Here is a 21,141-nt window from a genome sequence, read left to right as displayed (position 1 = left end):
GAATTACCCATCAAAATGGATTTGTGGACCTCAACATAAAGGACAACCCCCATATGATGGAAAGATCACATTTAATTGGAATACTCCAAATTATCCCACACCATTCTTCTATGTGACTGAGGAAGAATCCAGACTAAAGTTCATCTGAAGACCACTTCACACTAGAGATGTGAATGGTTAACTGGTTAGCATCACCCTTAACGGGTGAGGCTTACAAATTACAGTTAACCAATAGGGGCTGGAGCACTCCGCCCACCCCTCCCCGCCAGTCTCCTGTTTGATTGGTTAACGGGTTAAACTTAACGTCTGGTTAACTAATTAAATAGGATTTTGCGTCCCCTACTTCACACTGAAACACGGCTGACATGGAAAGTCACATAATGCTCTGTGGTTCTAAGAGAGCTGTTGATAGGTAAAATGTACGTGTTAAGGACCAATATTCACTATGAATATCTATCCGTTGTCAGTTTCAGCTACTGCCAACTTCCTTTCCTTTCCTTTCGCCTGTTAAAGCCAATTGCTGAATCCAAGCACCAAAACCGTAAGCAGTCCAGTCCTAGACAAATTCCTCAGGTGAGTAATCCCATTGACTTCAATGGGACCAACTCAAGCAAGTAAGGATTTGCAAGACTGAGTCCAAGGAAAGATAAATCGTGCTCAGAGGGGCTCACTCAAATGGCCAAGTATATGTTGCAACAGCAGAAGAAAAACAGAAAACTGACATCCATCCAGTGAGAGTTTAAATGAGCAGATCCAGTTCCTCATAGAGGATTTTCTTCTTGATAAAAAGCCTCATTTCTAGCCTAGAAAACTAAGAGTGCAGAGACAAAAGTTTTGCCCCCAATGTTCTAAACATCAAGAATAAATGAGTCACCAAAATCAGCTATTTAAATTATAGGAGCCTCCCTCACTGTGACAGATGATAGTCCTCGTGTTTGAACCACACTTTCCATTGAAGGATTTCAACACACTTTAATAAATCCAGTAATCCATCAGGTTTCAGCACATCTGAAGACAATTTTACCCTCTTTATGTAGGGAAAACTGAGGCACCAGAGGTGAAGTGTCTTGCCAAAGGTCACAAAGGGACTGATAAGCATCCAGGAGGAGGGTGTGGGAAAGTTCACTCCCTGTATGTGTGCTTTGTTTAACCCGTGTTACCCCAAAGGAGGACAAAAAGCCAACACACTGCACTTCTATATTTGAAAAGACATTTGAACAGGTTAAGTTTCCTACAGCTCAGATACTAAGGACTGTGTATTTTAGGGCCATGTTTTCAACAGGCCTTCTTTACATACAAGATAATTGTCCAAAGAAAAATAAACGAGACATGCAATTAACCAGTGCACATCAAAAAATAGTGCTTGAGCATGCCAAGTGGGTACATTCCATTCTTATGGGTACAATTAATGAATGCTTTACGCAATTGGGCACCCAGTGCATAGGGTGTGTTTTTAACATGTTGTACCAAGTACCATGAATTAAGAACGTAATACTATCTCTAAACCCTTCATTTTAAGGCTTTTAAAGGAGATTATACTGTCTACTGCATACAGAATAACATTTTACAAGAAAGAGACCCTGCGCTCCCATTTTGTGTGTGCGTGTGAGAGAGACTGAGACTTAAGCATGGATTTTCCAATGCATTCTCTTAGCCTAAGTCTGATCTCATGGAAGTCACCCTTATGTTCTAGTCACCACTAAGGGTTCTTTTTTATTATTATTTTTAACCACACAGTGTCTTTGTACTGTTCTCAAAGGTGCATTTTGAACCCGGCTCCACCTTGCAGCTGGCTCTACAATATGAAATAACAATGCAGAGCTCAAGCCGGACAGATAAAAGGCATTTGGAGAAAAGACACAAAAACACCACAGCTCTGGTTTCATCTCTAAAGCAAACAATCCACAACTATGCTATCCACAACTATGCTATATTCAAACCTTACACACACACACACACACACACACACACACACACACACACACACACACACACACACACACACACACACAAAGTGCCTCATTACTTCTAATATGCGTTCACTTCCTTTAGTGCATAGACCACATTTGTAATTTCCACCAGGGAAAAACAAACTGTAGTTTAATGACCTTTTGCTAAAAGTGTTGAGAAAGTGATGAATACGTAGTGTTAACACATTTATTGAATATGAAGTCAGGAAGGGTGGGCAAGGCAGAGAGTGGTTTCTCTGTCCTGTTTTCAAACATGTGTTAGCACTTACCAACGTGGGAAGAGCTCTTCCACATATTTCGAAGAAATTCAAGCTTAAATCATATCACAGCAACCCCTCACCCCCGTGATGGGCAAACTTCAAAGAGCAGGGAGGCAGCACTCAGGGAAGCACCCAGAATTTTCCCTGAAGCATGGCCACAAAAAGTGTGCTACAAAAAATGCACTAGAAACCTCCTAAGGGAAGGACCTCATGAGATTTCTGGTACTTCCTGCTTCTAGTGGGTCCAGTGTTTGGTACATCTGCCTCCATCTGAAACCCTATCACACACAGAAAAACATAAGAACGGCCATACTGGGTCAGACCAACTGTCCATCTAGCCCAGTGTCCTGTCTCCCGACTGTGGTCAATGCCAGATGCCCCAGAGGGAGGGAACGCAACAGGTAATCCTCACGTGATCCCTCTCCTGTCACCCATTTCCAGACAGAGGTTAGGGACACCATTCCTACCCATCCTGGCCAATAGCCATTGATGGACCTAACCGCCGTGAATCTATGTAGCTCTTTGTTGAACCCTGTTAAAGTCCTAGCCTTCACCCCATCCTTTGGCGAGGAGTTCCAGAGGTTGACTGCTCTGAGTGAAGAAAAACTTCCTTTTGTTTGTTTTAAACCTGCTGCCTATTCATTTCCTTTAGTGATCCCTACTTCTTATATTGTGGGAATAAGTAAATAACTTTTCCTTATTCGCTTTTTCCACACCACTCATGATTTTATAGACCTCTATCACACCGAAGAGCTGTTCTCAACTGAAAGGGTTAAGCCAGCCCCAGCTCTTTGGAGGTTTAATGGAAAAGGGGAGAGAAAGCAAAGATCTGTGTTACCTGAAGCTGTGTCCTGATTTGAGGAGAACTGCACCATAGGGAGCTGAGACTGTGATGGGGTTAAACATTCGGCCTTAAAGTTATGAGAGTAACCACAAAAGGGCTGCAGTGAGCGGGGTCTCTAGTCAAGAACTGTCTCTTCCTGTCCAAACTCTAATTGTAGCGAGCCTCTCCGGCCAGCTCCAGCGCAGCCCAGCTGGAACAGAGCTCTTAATGCGCCCTTCCTACTACTGTCCCCTCTCAATCACTCTGGGGAACACCAATGCTGAGCTGCCTGCTCACGCCCGTCATCTAGGCATCCTCTTCAACTCTGCCCGCTCCTCTCTAGCGCCCCCCAGCCACGCTATCGCCACATCTTTCCCATTCTTTCCACGTCACATCTCCAGCTTTGGCCTTCCCCATCCTGGCACGATGCTGACGCTCACCCAGGCTCTCCTCTGGCATCTCCCTCGCTGCCCCGTCCTTTGCTCTGGCCTGGACCAGGGCCAGCTTACCCCACTCACAGCCATTCAGAAGGCCCCCGCAAAGATCCTTCTCCTGGCCCAGGGGTTCTCAGACGTCACGGCACCGCGACCTTCCTCTGACAATAACAATTATTCTATGCCCCAGGAGGGGGAACCTTGGCCTGAGACTACCCAATGCCCGTCACCCCAGGCGGGTCCAAAGGCAAAGTCCAAGGGCTTCGGCACCAGGCAGTAGCTTATAACTTGAGCCCATACGCTTCAGCCCTATGTGGTGGGGCTCCAGCCCCCGACAGTGGGGCTCAGGGTTAGGCCCTGGCCAAATGTAATGACAAACCTCTTAATTCCACCTCACAGGTTGAGAGCCGCTGTAGCCCACCATCTGTCCCCATCCCCTGGCTCTCTATCACATCAAGTGTAAGCTACATGTCTTCCCTTTCACCACCCTTCACAGCCTATCCTCCGCTCCCTGTCTCTCATTCGGTATCCAGACAAGGACTCCAGCCTGCAATCGGCTCATGGTGCAACTTCCCTCGCTCATTTGTTACCTTTTCAAACAAGGCCCTTTCTGCTTTCTCCCTGGATACCCCACACCAGACAGGAACGCCCCCATACACATCCACAAATCCTCCTTCAAATCCCTCCTCAACACTGTCCTTGCCTCGAACGCCTACAAAACATGTGACAATGGGTAAGCAGCTGGCCAATACGGTTTCTTTATATAGGCAGTCCCCGGGTTACGTACAAGATAGGGACTGTAGGTTTGTTCTTAAGTTGAATTTGTATGTAAGTCAGAACTGGTACATATTGTAGGGGAAACTCTAGCCAAACATTTCTCCAGAGCTCAGTTTTATTCTCCCACACCTCACTTCCGTCAGTCCTTTATTCTCAAGCTGAGGTGTCGGCTGAGAAAAGCCGCTCCGTGTCTCCCTGGTCTGCTGGGGGGGGAGGGCTAGCTTTGCGTCTCCCTGGTCTGCTGGGGGGGGGAGGCACAGCTAGTGCGGGGTTGCCTCACCCCGTTTGTAAGTAGGGATCCGATGTAAGTCGGATCCATGTAACCCGGGGACTGCCTGTACCCCACCAATTTGTCAGCCTAGCCATCTTGTTGCCCCTTGTCTTCTACTTCGATTGTTAGCAATTTGGGGCAGGAATCATGTTGATACAGCACCAAACACAAGTTCCTGCTTGGGGCTTCTAGGAGTTAATAAGCGCTGGGCTGTAAGACCTTCGACTTCACAACCTCTCCATGGGATTTCCCAATGGCATTTGTTCAACCAACACGCAGAGATGCTCAGTCCAGAAGATTATGTAGGCAAAATACTTCTGTGCATAACTATGACTAAATTACCAGCCCAGTTTCTTCTGAGAAAAGGGGTGGGGGGGGGGAGGAAAGTTAATATTAAACAGACAAACAATGGTCCATTGACTGGCTGGTATCAATCAGTAACTAAAGAACCTCACATTCCTTCATTTCCCTCTGTGTCAGACTGCTGCCCACATGTTTTAACCAACAAAAAAAGGTAAAAACTATGTGATGCTAAGAACAGTTAATTCTATTACTTGAAGGAAAATACAGCGTGAGATTGTTCAAAGCACTACACACAAGCTTGTTGCGGCTGAATCTCCAACATGATTATGAAAATCACCCCATAATTTTCTCCCGGTGGCTACGGACATTCATTTTGCCCATGTAGGTGATACAGTGTAGAGACTCAGTCCCTAACACCACAGAGCCAGAACCCCTTCACTCAGAAAAGATTCGCTTACCTCAAGGAATGATTTGGCACCAAATTCAGGGTATGTCTACACTGCAGATTTTTGGAGGGGGGGGGGGGGGGACATCAATTTTTCCAAAAAACCCTCCAGTTACAAAGCGCAATCACGTTCTTTCAGGGGAAAAAAATGGAAAGTACAGAGGGTTTTTCCGACATTGGTAAACCTGTTTCTACGAGGAAGGTGGCGTGCGTGGATGGGGAAGAAGGAGTTCTTTTGAAAGAAGAGGAAAGAGGAAAAAGCACAGGTGCCTTGGTGGCCACTCCATTCACAGTAATCACCGCTTAAATGCGAGATAGCGTCCATTCAGTGTGGACACTCTCTTTCAAAAAAGCAGATCGCTTTTTCGATGCGCTTTTGCAGTGTAGGCGCTCTCTTTCGGAAAACGTTTCTCCGGAAGATCTCTTCCAGAAAAGCTTCTTCCAAAAGATGCCTGCAGTCTAGACATCGCCTCAGAGAAGACCAATTTGCCTTTAATGCACAAGTGTTAGTTTTGGAAGGTTTGGGGGGTTTTTTTAGATGGCCCTCAGATGGGAAGAAATGCACTGAGAATATAAGCTAGGCTTAGAAAAGCACAAATGTCAGATATGTGGGAACGTGAGCTCAAAAACACTTCTGAAAAATTCCAATCTAAGTGATTTTTGAGTCTCTCGAGTCCTTGAGCTCCTACCTCACTTTGGTTCTTTGAAAAATCCTCCCTTAATATGCATAGATCCAAACTGAAGTCCTAAGGACAATATCACAGGAGTAGACAGTGGCCTAGGTTAATGTAAGTATGAGAGACCTAGGCCTTTTGCGGTCCTGGTTGCTAGGGCATAAGATGCCACCTTCTTAGGAAGTGAGGAAAGATGGAAGCCTGTTTGCTTCAGGATGAAATAGGAGGGAGGGCTACATGTATTCAAGGTTTGAAAAGAAACAAGCCATCTGCATCATTTTCTAATGCTGTATTATTAGACCACTCCGTTATCCATTCTATTACCTCAGGGCACGTCAATACTAGGAAATTATTTTGAAATAACTCCTGAAATAACTATTTCTAAATAGCACGTCCACACTACAGTGAAGCCTCGAAATTAGTCTGAGGCAGGCTCCCCTAATACCTTTTATAAATACATTAAAAGCAAGAGGAAGACCAAGGACAGGGTAGGCCCACTGCTTAGTGAGGAGGGAGAAGCAGTAACAGGGAACTTGGAAATGGCGGAGATGCTCAATGACTTCTTTGTTTCGGTCTTCACCGAGAAGTCTGGAGGTGTGCCTAACGTAGTGAATACAAGCAGAGAGAGGGTAAGTTTAGAAGATAGGATACACAAAGAACAAGTTAAAAATCACTTAGGAAAGTTAGATGTCAGCAAGTCACCAGGTCCTGATGAAATGCATCCCAGGATACTCAAGGAGCTGATAGAGGAGGTATCTGAGCCTTTAGCTATGATCTTTGAAAAATCATGGCAGACAGGGGAGATTCCAGAAGACTGGAAAAGGGCAAATATTGTGCCCATCTATAAAAAGGGGAATAAGAACAACCCAGGAAATTATAGACCGGTCAGTTTAACGTCTGTCCCAGGGAAGATAATGGAGCAGGTAATTAAGGAAATCGTATGCAAACACTTGGAAAGTAATAAAGTGATAGGGAATAGCCAGCATGGGTTTGTGAAGAACAAGTCATGCCAAACTAATCTGATAGCTTTCTTTGATAAGATAACGAGCCTTGTGGATAAGGGAGAAGCGGTGGATGTCATATACCTAGACTTTAGTAAGGCATTTGATACGGTCTCGCATGATATTCTTATTGATAAACTAGGCAAATATAACTTAGATAGGGCCACGATAAGGTGGGTGCATAATTGGCTGGATAACCGTAGTCAGAGAGTTGTTGTTAACGGTGCTAAATCCTGCTGGAAAGGGATAACAAGTGGAGTTCCTCAAGGGTCTGTTTTGGGACCCGTACTATTCAATATCTTCATCAATGATGTAGATATTGGGATAGAGAGTACTCTTATTAAGTTTGCAGATGATACCAAACTGGGTGGGGTTGCGACTTCTTTGGAGGATAGGGACATAATTCAAAATGACCTTAGCAAGTTAGAGAAATGGTCAGAGGTAAACAGGATGAGGTTTAATAAAGAGAAATGCAAAGTGCTCCACTTAGGAAGGAACAATCAGTTCCATACATACAAGATGGGAAGCGACTGTCTAGGAAGGAGCATGGCGGAAAGGGATCTAGGGGTCATAGTGAACCACAAGTTGAATATGAGTCAACAGTGTGATGCTGTTGCAAAAAAAGCAAATATGATTCTAGGTTGTATCAACAGGTGTGTTGTAAGCAAAACTCGTGAAGTCATTCTGCCGCTCTACTCTGCACTAGTTAGGCCTCAGCTGGAGTACTGTGTCCAGTTCTGGGCGCCACATTTCAAGAAAGATGTGGAGAAATTGGAAAGGGTACAGAGAAGAGCGACAAGAATGATTAAAGGTCTAGAGAACATGACCTATGAAGCCAGGCTTCATGAACTGGGCTTGTTTAGTTTGGAAAAAAGAAGATTAAGGGGGGACATGATAGCGGTTTTCAAATATCTAAAAGGGTGTCACAAGGAGGAAGGCGAAAATTTGTTCCTCTTGGTTTCTGAGGACAGGACAAGGAGTAATGGGCTTAAAGTGCAGCAGGGGAGGTTTAGATTGGACATTAGGAAAAAATTCCTAACTGTCAGGGTGGTCAAATATTGGAATAAATTGCCAAGGGAGGTGGTGGAATCTCCCTCTCTGGAGATATTTAAGAACAGGTTAGATAGACATCTGTCAGGGATGGTGTAGGTGGAGCTTGGTCCTGCCTTGAGGGCGGGGGGCTGGACTCGATGACCTCTCGAGGTCCCTTCCAGTCCTATTATTCTATGATTCTATGATTCTATGTGGACATGCTACCCCAACTTGGAGGCACTGGGGAATAATTACTTCAAATGACTCTGTGGAGTAGTTATTTCGAAATAGAAGCAGTGGAGTGCCCACACTACTGCTATTTTGAAATAAGTGTTACTCTTCATGGAAAGCAGGAGTTACTATTTTGAAATAAAGGGCCTGGTAGTATGGACGCTCTGCGTATTATTTCAAAATAAGGAGTGCTCTTTTGAAATAACTCCCTAGTGTAGATCAGGACTTAGACTCGTAATTGAGTGGCAAAAGTAACATTCTCCCCAAATAAAAATTATTACAAAGACCTACAGTAGCCTCTTCTTACATAGAGGACTAGTGACCCATTGTTTCTCTAGCTTTAGGATGTATTTTTCTCTAGTTCTCGGGAATTGCTACAGAAGGAGAAGTCCAGTCAGACTTATTTTTGAAGCAACTTTTCTCACCCTATCTCCTCCTAAGAGCCGTTTCTCATAGAGTGATGCACAGAGATAGTCATCCAATTTCTAGGAGCTGACTGGTTTGGAAACCATAATTGGTATTAGTTAAAAAGCCAGTTGCGACACACTTAAAGACCGGAACTAAGGCCAGCAGATTGCACGTTTAGCAGATCCTGCACCTCTTGCTTGTGACCCACTGAAACTCATGGGGGTCACACACACATAAGAACATAAGAACGGCCGTACTGGGTCAGACCAAAGGTCCATCTAGCCCTGTATCCTGTCTACCGACAGTGGCCAGCACCAGGTGCCCCAGAGAGGGTTGACCGAAGACAATGATCAAGCGATTTGTCTCCTGCCATCCCTCTCTAGCCTCTGACAAACAGAGGCCAAGGACACCATTTTATCCCCTGGCTAATAGCCTTTTATGGACCTAACCTCCATGAATTTATCCAGCTTCTCTTTAAACTCTATTATAGTCCTAGCCTTCACCGCCTCCTCTGGCAAGGAGTTCCACAGGTTGACAACACGCTGTGTGAAGAAGAGCTTCCTTTTATTAGTTTTAAACCTGCTACCCATTCATTTCATTTGGTGTCCTCTAGTTCTTCTATTATGGGAACTAATAAATAACTTTTCTTTATCAGCCCTCTCCACACCACTCATGATTTTATAGACCTCTATCATATCCCCCCCTCAGTCTCCTCTTTTCTAAACTGAAAAGTCCCAGTCTCTTTAGCCTCTCCTCATATGGGACCCGTTCCAAACCCCTAATCATTTTAGTTGCCCTTTTCTGAACCCTTTCCAAGGCCAAAATATCTTTTTTGAAGTGAGACCATCACATCTGTACACAGTATTCAAGATGTGGGTGTACCATAGTTTTATACAGGGGCAGTAAGATGTTCTGGGTCTTATTTTCTATCCCTTTCCTAATAATTCCTAGCATCCTATTTGCCTTTTTGACCGCCGCTGCACGCTGTGTGGAAGTTTTCAGAGAACTGTCCACGATAACTCCAAGATCTCTTTCCTGATTTGTCATAGCCAAATTAGCCCCCATCATACTGTACGTATAGTTGGGGTTATTTTTCCCGATGTGCATTACTTTACACTTATCCACATTAAATTTCATTTGCCATTTTGTTGCCCAATCACTCAGTTTGGTGAGATCTTCTTGGAGTCCCTCACAGTCTGCTTCTGTCTTGACTATCCTAAACAGTTTGGTATCATCTGCAAACTTTACTACCTCACTGCTTACCCCTTTCTCCAGATCATTTATGAATAAGTTGAAAAGGATTGGTCCCAGGACTGACCCTTGGGGTACACCACTAGTTAACCCTCTCCAATCTGAAAACTTACCATTTATTCCTACCCTTTGTTTCTTGTCTTTTAGCCAGTTCTCAATCCAAGAAAGGACCTTCCCTCTTATCCCATGTCCATATAATTTACACAAGAGCCAGTTCTCAATCCAAGAAAGGACCTTCCCTCTTATCCCATGGCCATGTAATTTACACACACGTACAGATTTGTCGGATTCAGCTCTGGGCCTCTGATACTGCAGCCAGAGCTGTCAATCAATCTTCAATTGTCTGATACGACATTCACGTCCCAAAAGGAGACTTACTTTGGCAAGGGAAAGAAGCCTGACCGGTATGTAAACTCTCTGGTTACTCCTAGGAAGGGAGGCCGGAACATAGCTGGAATAGTGGCAAAGGAATCTACCCCGTGTTACTTTAGCTGGCGGAGAGTTAATAATTAGGGGCTCATCTCCCCAAAAGGAATTATTACCTCTTGGTTCAGATAATCCTCAGGGAAGAGGCCCTATAAACTCTGGCTGATGACTTACAGGTCATAGTTCTCCACCCTGAAAATGGGAGCTTAACAGCTCCCTCCGGAAACCCTCAATTTTGCAGGGATTTTCTCTCAGGAAAAAGTGTAATTATACAATTCCCCCTTCCTTTAGATCACTGTTTCCAGTTTACCCCTGAGAACTATCATGGAACCGTCACCTGAATGGCCAATGGTTCATGATCAGAAGGCCCCGTTTGGCTTTTATTTCTTTATCTTCCCCTTGTACTTCCTGTTCTCTGGCCTAATAGGGAATCCACCATACCAAAATGGTTGACTCCTATGTCCCAGTGGCTAACGACCTAAGGATGTTAAGTATCGTGTAACAGACTAATCGAACAGTCGATGCATTTTTGCATCGACTAGTCAATTAGTCAATAGGGCGGTGTTACCCCCTTTGAAACGCCACTGTGGAGCTGGGAGTCCCGGGCTCAGTTTGACTACCAGAAAACGCACTCTCCAATTTTTTCCAGGGCGGCTTAATGACAGAAAAATAGGCCTCCGAGTCACTGTATAGCTCGAATGACCTTTAGCAAGCAGAAAAGAAATAATCCCCAGTAAAATAAATCTCTCTGGCTAAGAGACTTGAAAAAATAAGGCTATAATGACGGTTAGATTGCTGGGTCCCCTAGGCTCCCAGCTGGCACTTTTCCCGCCAAGTCTTCAAACTTGAAAGGGGCATGGGGACCTGAAACTTCTCAGCCGGGAACAGAGATCTCCACTTGCACTTCAGAGTTAGAATTACAGTGACCACTGGGAGGAGTCCGTTTGCTTGGTTTCAGCCCCCAAAAGGGTTTCGTTTTACTCTTTTCATATTTGTTTTATCTTAAATGTTAATGGAAAAATTGGGATGGAGGCGGATGGAAGGAGAGCTCTCAGCATGTAATAACTTTCCAGATGCTGGCTTATGCTGGGCAGAATTATTTTGTCACTTGGGCATTCCGGCCTGTGAACTGATCATTTCATTCCAAAACCGGACCATCTCTGTGACAAAGGCTGAATGGACACAAATCAGACATCAAGAACGGTAGCACACATAACCCTATAGGGAAACATTGTAACCTCCCTGGACATTCCTTAATGGAGACAAAAGTAGCCATTCTTCTACAAAGGAATTTTATCATCCAATTATAGAGGGAGATAGCTGAACTGGAATTCATTTACAAATTTAACACTATCAACTTGGGCTTGAATAAAGATATTAACTGGTTAACGCACTATCAAGGCACTTTCCCCAGCTTTGATATTCACATTTACACATCAAAAGCTCTGAATGGGACACATGCAGCCTGACTCAACTGGCATCATTAGGACTGGTTCCACAATTGACGGGTAACTATATACTCCAATTTCCACTCCAACTCATCTGACAAAGTGGGTTTTACCCACGATATTTGTTAGTCTCTAAGGTGCCACAGACTGCTCGTTTTTAAAGTGACAGACTAGAAAGGTGACCCCTGAGACTTTTGATCATTTCATGTTTGCCCTGATGTGCATATCATCCGAGTACAGTATCTGAAGCATAGCAAAGCTCTGAAGGGTTGAGTCTTGCTAGCTTGTGCTAATCCCCATGCTATATCATAGGAAGAGTCAAGCAGTCATCATTTAATTGCACTAGAAACACTTATAAAGAAAATCATCAGATGCCTCTTGAACTCATGGCATCATCGATATTATTTACTCGTATTGCTATGGCACTCATATGCCCCAGCCATGGTAAGGGCCCCATCGTGCTCTGCTAAGTCCCTGCCCTAAGCAGCTTACGTATGACAAACACACCAAGAAAGCTTTCTCTGAGATCAATTCTGCACTGGACCAGGTTTTCTAGGGAAGCTGTGGAATCCCCAACATTGCAGTCTGGTCTCAGTGCAGGGGGCTGGATCGAAATGAGCTCTCAAGGTCAGTTCCAGCTGGACATTCCTAGCATTCTGTGATTCCAAGGCACGTACCGTACTCTCGTCATAATTTACGTTCTGGGAGCGTTTCATGACATTTTACTATTTAGGGGCATCAGAACTATGCCATATGAACCATCACGCAACAAAATTAGCACAACTTCCTCAACAGGCAGTGATCATTTTAAAAGTCTGCCAAGAAATGTATGTCGTAAAATAAGCCTAAACGAAGGAGCCACAGAACAACAGCGGAAGAATAATCTATATGAGGCCCCATCCCCTCTAACAAGTATTTCCACATCCTCATGCTTATAAAAGACTGGATCATTTTTGCTACAGCCCTCTCTTCATCCTCCCCAAATATTAACCACCAAGAAGAGACCTAAGGATGGAAAATTCCAGCTTGAAAGATGAAAACTAATGAAAACCGTAAGCAACCAAAAACAAGGGTAAATGCAACCTCAATCGCAGAAATTGCTATTGCTGCTGCTATGATTCATAGGTTTTAAGGCCAGAAGGGACCACTAATCATGTAGTCTGACTTCTAGAGCATAACAATCTCACTCAATAATTTCTGCATCAAGCTGATAGCGCTTGTCTGAGCTACAGCATATATTTTAGCAAGACATCCGGTGTTTACCGTTTAGGTTGCCAGAGAGAAGGAATCCATCTCCTTTTACTGGATCGGAACAACGAGGAGCCCTTTGGCACCTTAGAGAGTAACAAATTTACTCAAGCATGAACTTCTGTGGGCTGGAGCAGCTAACAGACGCGGATGCCAAATAAATGTGTTAGTCTTTAAGGTGCCACGGGACTCCTCATTGTTTTTGTTGAAGCAGACTAACATGGTGACCCCTTTGAAACTTGTCCACCAGATTAACCACCAGAGCAACTTAATTATTCCACTTTTCAGAATATGTATCTTATATGTCTATGCTTTATTACGCGCAGAAATGTGGTTCAAGTGGCTGTAGAAAAGGCTTATGGGGAGCCCAGACTGTCATGCTGCCATGTTCTACGGGTATGTTTCAATTGGAGATAAAGCTATTTGGTCCTAAGTGCGCCATTCTCTCACCCTCCGAAAATTCAGAACACACACAGCTCGAACCCCAATGTATAATGTAGACCATGAGGCGCTGAAGTTACTTCTGGTTTCTCATTTAGAGATGCTAAATATCAGAAGTTTGTTTTGTTTTCCTTAGTAAAATGCAGATCGCGTATGAACCCACTCCCTGCCATGCCAGATCTATGCAATTCTGACGATCAGACTTCAACCTGGGGTGGTGTTAGCGGCAGGTTAACAGAAAAATTCCAACAGCCACCAGACACTTCATCCCCCACCTCAGGGACACCGCAGCTTCTTGCTGCTTACATTTCATTATGGCAACTGCTACAAAGGTCAAAACCAGAGCAATGCTTTAAAATCAAAGGGTCTTCCTTTCAAGATTGAATGTCAAGGCTAACAGATTAGCAGCATGACCCACAATGGTTTTTTCCAAAGCCCCTAAAGGGTTTGACTCAAGGACACAGCCAGCCATTCAAAACAACTGGCTGTATGCTACTAGGTCTCACCACAGATGTGACACTACGCCAGAAAAACCTTCAGCAGGGATGACTGGAAACATTCCTTTCCCAAAAATGAACTGCAATCTCGGTTTGTTATGGGAATATAGGTTCTTTGCAGAAACTCCTCTTGCCTCCTCCGTCAATGGAATTGAGAATTTTATAGTAGGCACAGGAAAACCAAGGTTTGTTTTCAGTCAGCCTTATTGTCATTTGAATTAGTTGGCCTCTAGAAACTTCTACAAGGCAGCGCCTGAAGGAATTCCCACATAATCAAGGGCCGTGGCAAGAACACCACGCTTCTGCAAGGGAGCGCCTGCTTTTCAAATCTTACCTTCGGCCGACAGAACATAATTTGGGACCAAGATTTTTTCATTTTGCGTTCTGGACCAATGTCGTCACATCTGAGTACACGGGAATTTCAACCAACTTTGACTTGCAAGAAACATTCCAAACGAACGGTATTGGTGTTACTGATTTAGGCCAACACTTTTAAAAGGCACCTAATGTATTACCGCGTAGGTAAGTGGTTGCAAGCTGCTGGCTATGCCGCCATTTTGAAAAAATCAAGCCATTGTGATAGGCCTTTAAGTATAGATTTAGAAGCTTGACTTTAGATAGCCAGGTTGGAAAGTGTTGGCCTTAGACTTTAACACGCTTTCCTATCATATATCAAATGTTTCTTTAACCATCCCTGAAAGAGTTAAGGACAATCCCTCTCCTAGAAGAGTTCTTCCCCTGCTTCCTGATTAGCTCAAGGTCACGTAGTTAAGGATGATTATTCTTCTTAGATCGTTAATTATCCTGAAGGTTAAAACGTCAGCAGGCATAAAATAAGGGCTCTTGTTAAGGCACATTCTCATGTATTAAAGTTTGTACTTTGAAGATTTCAACTATATTAATTTTTTCCAAAGAGCACTGCAACACATCATAAAAACAGGCAGACACACCTAACTGACAATAGGTATGCCTGTGCCAGGTTACATGATAAACTGCTTAAATACGTGTGTTTTCAGATACAACATTGTTTAACAAAGTCATCTGAGGTGAAACCCAGGTATTTCTCCGGTTCCCTTTCAGGGGCTTATCTATGGACTAGATTCCATTTCGGGTCTGGTTCGGCATTTAATAAATCTGCGAGTCTAGACACTTCGGCTTTTTTGGAGAAAGGCTGTTCTCAGTAGTGACAGATGGCAGAACAAGGAGCAATGGGCTCAAGTTGTGGTGGGAGAGGTCCAGTTTGAATATTAGGAAAAACTATTTCACTAGGAGGGTAGTGAAGCACTGGAATGGGTTACCTAGGGAAGTAGTGGAGTCTCCATCCCTAGAGGTGTTTAAGTCTCGGCTTGACAAAGCCCTGGCCGGGTTGATTTAGTTGGGATTGGTCCTGCCTAGAGCAGGGGGCTGGACTTGATGACCTTCTGAGGTCTCTTCCAGCTCTATGGTTCTATGATGACTCCTCTGAACATCAGCAGGTAGAGAGAGGAGACAGTGGAAACCTCAAACGAAGTTATATGAGGGAAATGTTTGGCTAGAGCACACTTGTGCAGTATCACTTCACCTTTCTAACAATCTTAACAGCCTTAACTTGTTTAAAATCATCCAAGCTCTGATGTACTTTGAAAGCAAGCTGCTCCTACCTCTTTAGTGCATTAGAAGCGCACACAGTAACTCCTTTATGTTTAATACATAGAAATAGAGGCATGTACGTTAAATAAAAATTTTACCCATTCCAAGCTCTGAGCAGACGTGCCAGATATTCAGAGAAAATCCATGCACACTGGAACAGTGACTGAATCAAAAAGTCCTGCAAAAAAGTTCTGGAGAACTTCAAAATAAGGGGAACCGTGGCCTTCATATGAAAGGAAGCAGTACTTTACTCACTGCTCTGGTTAGCACTGGCGACTAGTTTCATCTTTTAGCTCTTACCACTCTGGGAAAGCGTCAGCATTTATGTCGATCAATGCTGAGAGTTACGCACATTATCATTAAACATTTTGCAGGGATACAGAAACAAAACTCACTGTGGTCTACATTTAGAGCAGATTGGATTTCCTAAAAATGAATCAGAAAGAAAAAGATCTATCCCTATGGGAAACTAACAGCCATAATCAGCAAATATTTCTCTTGCCTTGGATTGCAAAATAAGCAACGTTCTATCTAACCTCACCACTGCCAATGGTGAGTCATGAACTTTCCAAGTGAACCGTGAAAGAGACAGTACAAGCAAACGGCATATAAATGAACACAATGATGATTTTTAAGTTGTAGCAGTAGGACAGAAAATTCGAAACTCCAGTACTTACCATCAAACTTTTTGTAACGGGAACTAAATGTTGTCTGTAAGTGACTGCTAAGTTCTACTACCGCATTTCTGAAGTCGTGTTTACTCTGCTGACTGTACTTCTCTTCCATTTCCTGAGAACAGCAAGTGTAACCTTGCGGACATACTTTCAAATGGTCACCTGAAAAATTAAAAGTAAATCATTAAAAACTATATAAAGAATATTTAAAAATAGACACGTATATATAGCTATATACAACGGGCGTGCACACACATCTCAAGCCTAAATTCTTTATTCTGGCAACTAGTGGACATCAATTAAGTATGCAGAATCAAGGCCTTATCCATGAACAGACTTGGGAGAAACACAGCGGTACCCTGTGAAGACCCAAATTTTGTCCATTGCTGACTATGCTAAAAAGCCGTCTTCGGTTTTTATTTACAGTATGCAGCACATACGGTAAGATAATTAGCAGAAATGAATTTTTAGACAGTAATTAACACCAAAATGGCCTCTCTGACCCCCCTTTTCCCCCCCACACACAAACACTGACTTCTTGGTATGCACGCCAATTGCTATTTCCAGTTTATTCACTTAAAACGGGGGTGGAACCAAAGGCCCAGGGGCCAAATGTGGCCCCTGGCTTGCCTGTATCTGGCCCCCAGAGGCTCAGCCCCTCCCCCCCAGCCTTGGGGAGCCTGCACTGGTATTCCAGCCCCTCCCACTCAACTGTGAGGCTGGAGTACATAAAACCACCTAGGTTGGGCTCCCCCGCCAGGCTCTGGTGTATGAGGGGAATGTGGGGAGCATCTTTCTCCTTCTCAGCTGGGGGCCCCGACTGATTTTTCTGTGGGTCAGTGACCCCCACCAACCCAAAAGAGGTTCCCCACCCGACTTAAAAAGACCTGGACGCTGCAGTGAGTACCAATGTCTCTTTTTGGGAGGGCAAGGCAGGATGTATTGGAGCACCACAAAGAGATGTACCTCTCAGGAAGCAGGCTGCTTTTAGTTCGCCACTTGATGAATTTCTTCAGCCAACACATTCCGTTTCCTCCCGCCCCCCCCCCCCCCCCGACTTCACACAGTTTGCTCCTGGCCCTAGAGAAGGACGTGACAATCCTGTGCCAGAAGTCAGAGCCAGCTGTTTGCCCGTCTTCAGAACCACAGAGCGACCTGCATGTCCCTTAACCTCACCCTAACACAAATACAGGTCGAACCTCTTCAATCCAGGACTCTCTGGTCCGGCAACATCCGTGGTCCAGCAGGGTCATGGATGTTGCTGGACCAGAGAGCCCCAGTGCTTGGGAATGCGAGCCAGTCATGGAGGGCAGCCCCACCATTAGAGTGGCGAGGCCCGTCCCCAGAGAGCCCCGGCCAGGCAGGGCAGCAGCAAAACCAGTGAGGCCCGTCCCTGGAGGGCGCTGTCCTGGTGCGGCAGCAGCAGGGCAAACATGGAGCCCAGTCCCCAGGAAACCCCGGGAGGGATAGAAGCAGGGTCGCGAGGGCTGGGGAGCTCCGTCCCCGGAGAGCCCAGCTGGAGGGCAGCAGCGTGCCGAACCCAAGCCCAGTGGCAATGGGGCTGGAGCGCAGCCAGCAGGAGGGAGAGGAAGTATCCTGAAAGGCCTGGCAAGGAACCTCCCCTGATCTGGCAATTTCCCTCATTTGGGATGGCTCAGGTCCCAAGAGTGCAGGACCAGGGAGGTCCAACCTGTAGCTTTTTTCGGACCTCATTTTGTTTATTCAATTCATTCAATAATAAAATCCAATCGTGGCCTCCCTCTCGCCAGCAACGCAGTTTCTAAACCCTATTACAACCTTTGATACTCACCCTTGTGACAGGCTCGTGTGTTTTTCCAGAAATTTAAACAGCCAGCCAACGCTTTTTTCAATTATTACAGACGCAAAATATTTAGTATTGAAAACGTTATTGCTGGCAGTTGGGAAGCCTGGTCTTCAGGGGCAGACTAGAATGGCCAGATGTTTTCCCATGTGATCAGCAAGTTGAGTGTTTCCAATGTCAACTAACGGCCAAATGTTGCTCTCGGTTAATATCAACCAAGCGACTCCACATTTTCAAGTGTATCTGAGCACAGAGTTTGACCCTGCTTAATTAGCAGTGAAGGATCCCGGTGCTGAGTGAGACTTCTGACAATTTTAGTGGCTTTAGTAAATTGCTATTCTTCTCTGCAGCTTTTTGGGCCAAGATACCAGTTTCACACTGAGCTCCCTCATGCCACCTATGCAAAAAGAAGGGTGCTGACAAGCTTACGTCCCGCATCACACGATGTGGTTGAAGCAACCTGGGATGTAGCATGTGGGAAATGTGAACTGTGGGAAAAAGTTGTAGAAGTGATGGGATCAACTCGTCATCACAGGAAACTCAGGCCTCAAAAATCACTTGGTGTTTTATAAACCAAGTCAGCATCGCGCTCCATTTCAGAGTTCCGATTGCAGAGCAAAGAGCAGCCCTGTAACTCCCTGTGGAGAAGCTGTAGGGACGAACGAAAGGACTGCTAGTTCGCATTAACACCGTTCACAGCACTTCGGTGCTAGTCACACATATCTTACTAGTCCAAACTACAGGGCGGTTTAGATATAGCCTCAGAGTCACTCAGCCCAGATTTTTGGCTTAAAACATCAGATGGAGAAAAAAAGAAGAAACTTTCTAGCATCAGACTGGGAACACAGTACAAGCTGACAACCACCTTACGTCAAGGATCGTCTGAGAAGTTCCTAAAGTCATGTTTATCAAAGGCTGCCATGTTTGCATGGTTGTCTGTGCCAGGTTCCCAACCTTTTTTTATACTGTGGACCGGCAAACCCATTCACAAACTTTTGGCAGCCTGGGAACACTTTATTTGCATACTTGAATATTTATTATGCAAATAATGAATATGCAAATAAATGTTCCCGCTTCACCAAAAGCCCTGGCCCCCAAGAGCTGCTGCAAACAGCCAGCTTCTGCTCTGGCAGCCACCGTGGCCTGGTACTGGTCTGCGGACCAGCAGTTGGGATCCGCTGGTCTACGTGGTCTCTAAAATGAGGTTTGGATTAAGCATTGTGTTTTCTGTGGTTCTAACAGTTTACAGCAGAGAAAACGGCTCATCTGCAGAAGCATTAAAAATGATAAAAAATAAATGACGTATGCTCAAAGCAGAGTAGAGCTGGCACATCCTTGGCTGATCCAAACACTTCTTCATCGTCCATTCCTTTTGCAACGGTTGTGCATGAGTTATCCAACTACGGAAGTGTGGGCAATGTGGATCATCTTTCCCGCCTGCCCAAGTGTGTTAACGCCTCCCTTTTAGACTGTTATAAAACGCCTTTTAAAATAAACATTGTCCTTACAAATCTCTTTTCCAAACTCTGTTTTTCTTTTGCCCTGCAGGGTTTGTTTATGCGTTTTCTCTGGCATTACAGGACTCCTTGACCAATAGATAATTCGGCAGCAAATGATCTCTCTCTAGTGCAATGCTGTCTATTAAGCTTGACTAGTGGAAAGCTTGGAGTCTCATTAGTCCAGGAAGTTACGCTGTTAAGAGTGAGTTTTCAGGAAACAAACGTCACCACCCTTATTTAGGAATCCTTCCTCTACATCAGTGTTTCTCAAACTGTGCTCTGCGGAGCCCCAAGGCTCCACAAGACATCTCCAGGGGCTCCGCGAGGTTGCCAAAATGGAAACATTGATAGGTACAACACATACAATCAGTGGACCGCTGGGGCTCCGCATAAATTTTGACACGTGTAAAGGGCTCCGTAGCCCAAAAAGTTTGAGAACCGCTGTTCTACGTGTTTCTGGGCCATGACGCAACTCCCATATTAAATATTTCATGACAAAGAGAAATAAACGATGATGCTGAACGACACATAAGTATGAGTGAACAGTCTAACTACCTCCTTTCACATTTGCAGCTATAAACCTCAACATATAGCAATTGAATTTAAAGGTGGGTAGAAGTCCCTTTTTCAAAAATGATGATTAAGCATGTGCAAGATTTTCAGTCTCGAAAAATGCTGGTAGAACTATATAATCAATGACAGCTTGAGTATTGACCTGTATTTAGTTAAACTCTGGCTAACCATACAATATATTGGCATGAAAAACATTTAACAGGTTAACAGTAATTGTGCTATGGAACAGAAATACAAGATGATGTGATTGGGAATGTCTAAATATACCTGTCTCATTAATACACAAAGAACAGAGTCATAATAGGGGTTGTATGCCTCGTAGCAGATGCTACTGTTATGGCATTTAGAGCTAGTTGAGAAATCCAAAAACTAATTTTTGAGAGATGTTCTGCAATTTAAAAGCCTGAATGATTTAATTTCTTTTTTACTATTTAGAAAATTCTGAAGCAATACTGAAAAAGTTTATCAACATTTTCCTTATTAAACTATGGTAAACAAAAAATGTCAATACCTTGCCAAGATATTTTCAACCTTAATTGAGGGGGACCCCAATTTTTTTCGTTAAAAATTTGCCATTTAAAAAAGCCATTTTATAGGAAACTGGCAAATGCTGGCCAGTCCTAATATTCATTCAATGACACAGATTTGGATCCATTTCCATATTGTGAAATTATTAATATTATAATGCTACTTTTTAAAATGTCCTTTCACGATATCTTATTATATTTTACATTTCAGAATATTTTATCAGCAATACTATTTTCTTCAGCATCGGTTATAAAATGAAAATTCTTCTCTTTGATCACTTTTGTCTCCGACATGCAAATGGTGTAACAATACCACATGGGCAAATTTAAACAACTTCTTTGAGAGGGTTCGTAGAGATTTGATTGATTACTTGGTTCATCGTTACCAAATCATGCTTCCAGACAGTCAAAAAGGATTGACCAGCAATCTAATTATGGAAGATATTTCTCAGCCACGTCACCACTATACAATCTTGG

The 21,141-nt window shown here is 44.1% G+C and overlaps 1 protein-coding gene across 1 annotated transcript in view; it reads right to left on the bottom strand.

Annotated features, from left to right (window-relative positions):
- GPC4 (glypican 4) overlaps nt 1-21,141 on the bottom strand; it is a 137,903-nt gene that overhangs the window by 52,078 nt on the left and 64,684 nt on the right. The window contains exon 2 of the mRNA XM_075941139.1: nt 16,247-16,405. Coding sequence (XP_075797254.1) covers nt 16,247-16,405 — 159 coding nt within the window. The remainder of the gene's footprint in view (nt 1-16,246; nt 16,406-21,141) is intronic.

The sequence above is a fragment of the Pelodiscus sinensis genome, chromosome 13, assembly GCF_049634645.1.
Source record: "Pelodiscus sinensis isolate JC-2024 chromosome 13, ASM4963464v1, whole genome shotgun sequence".
NCBI lineage: Eukaryota > Metazoa > Chordata > Testudines > Trionychidae > Pelodiscus > Pelodiscus sinensis.
Note: the sequence above shows the minus strand (reverse complement) of the source record. Positions and strands in the feature narration are given on the sequence as shown.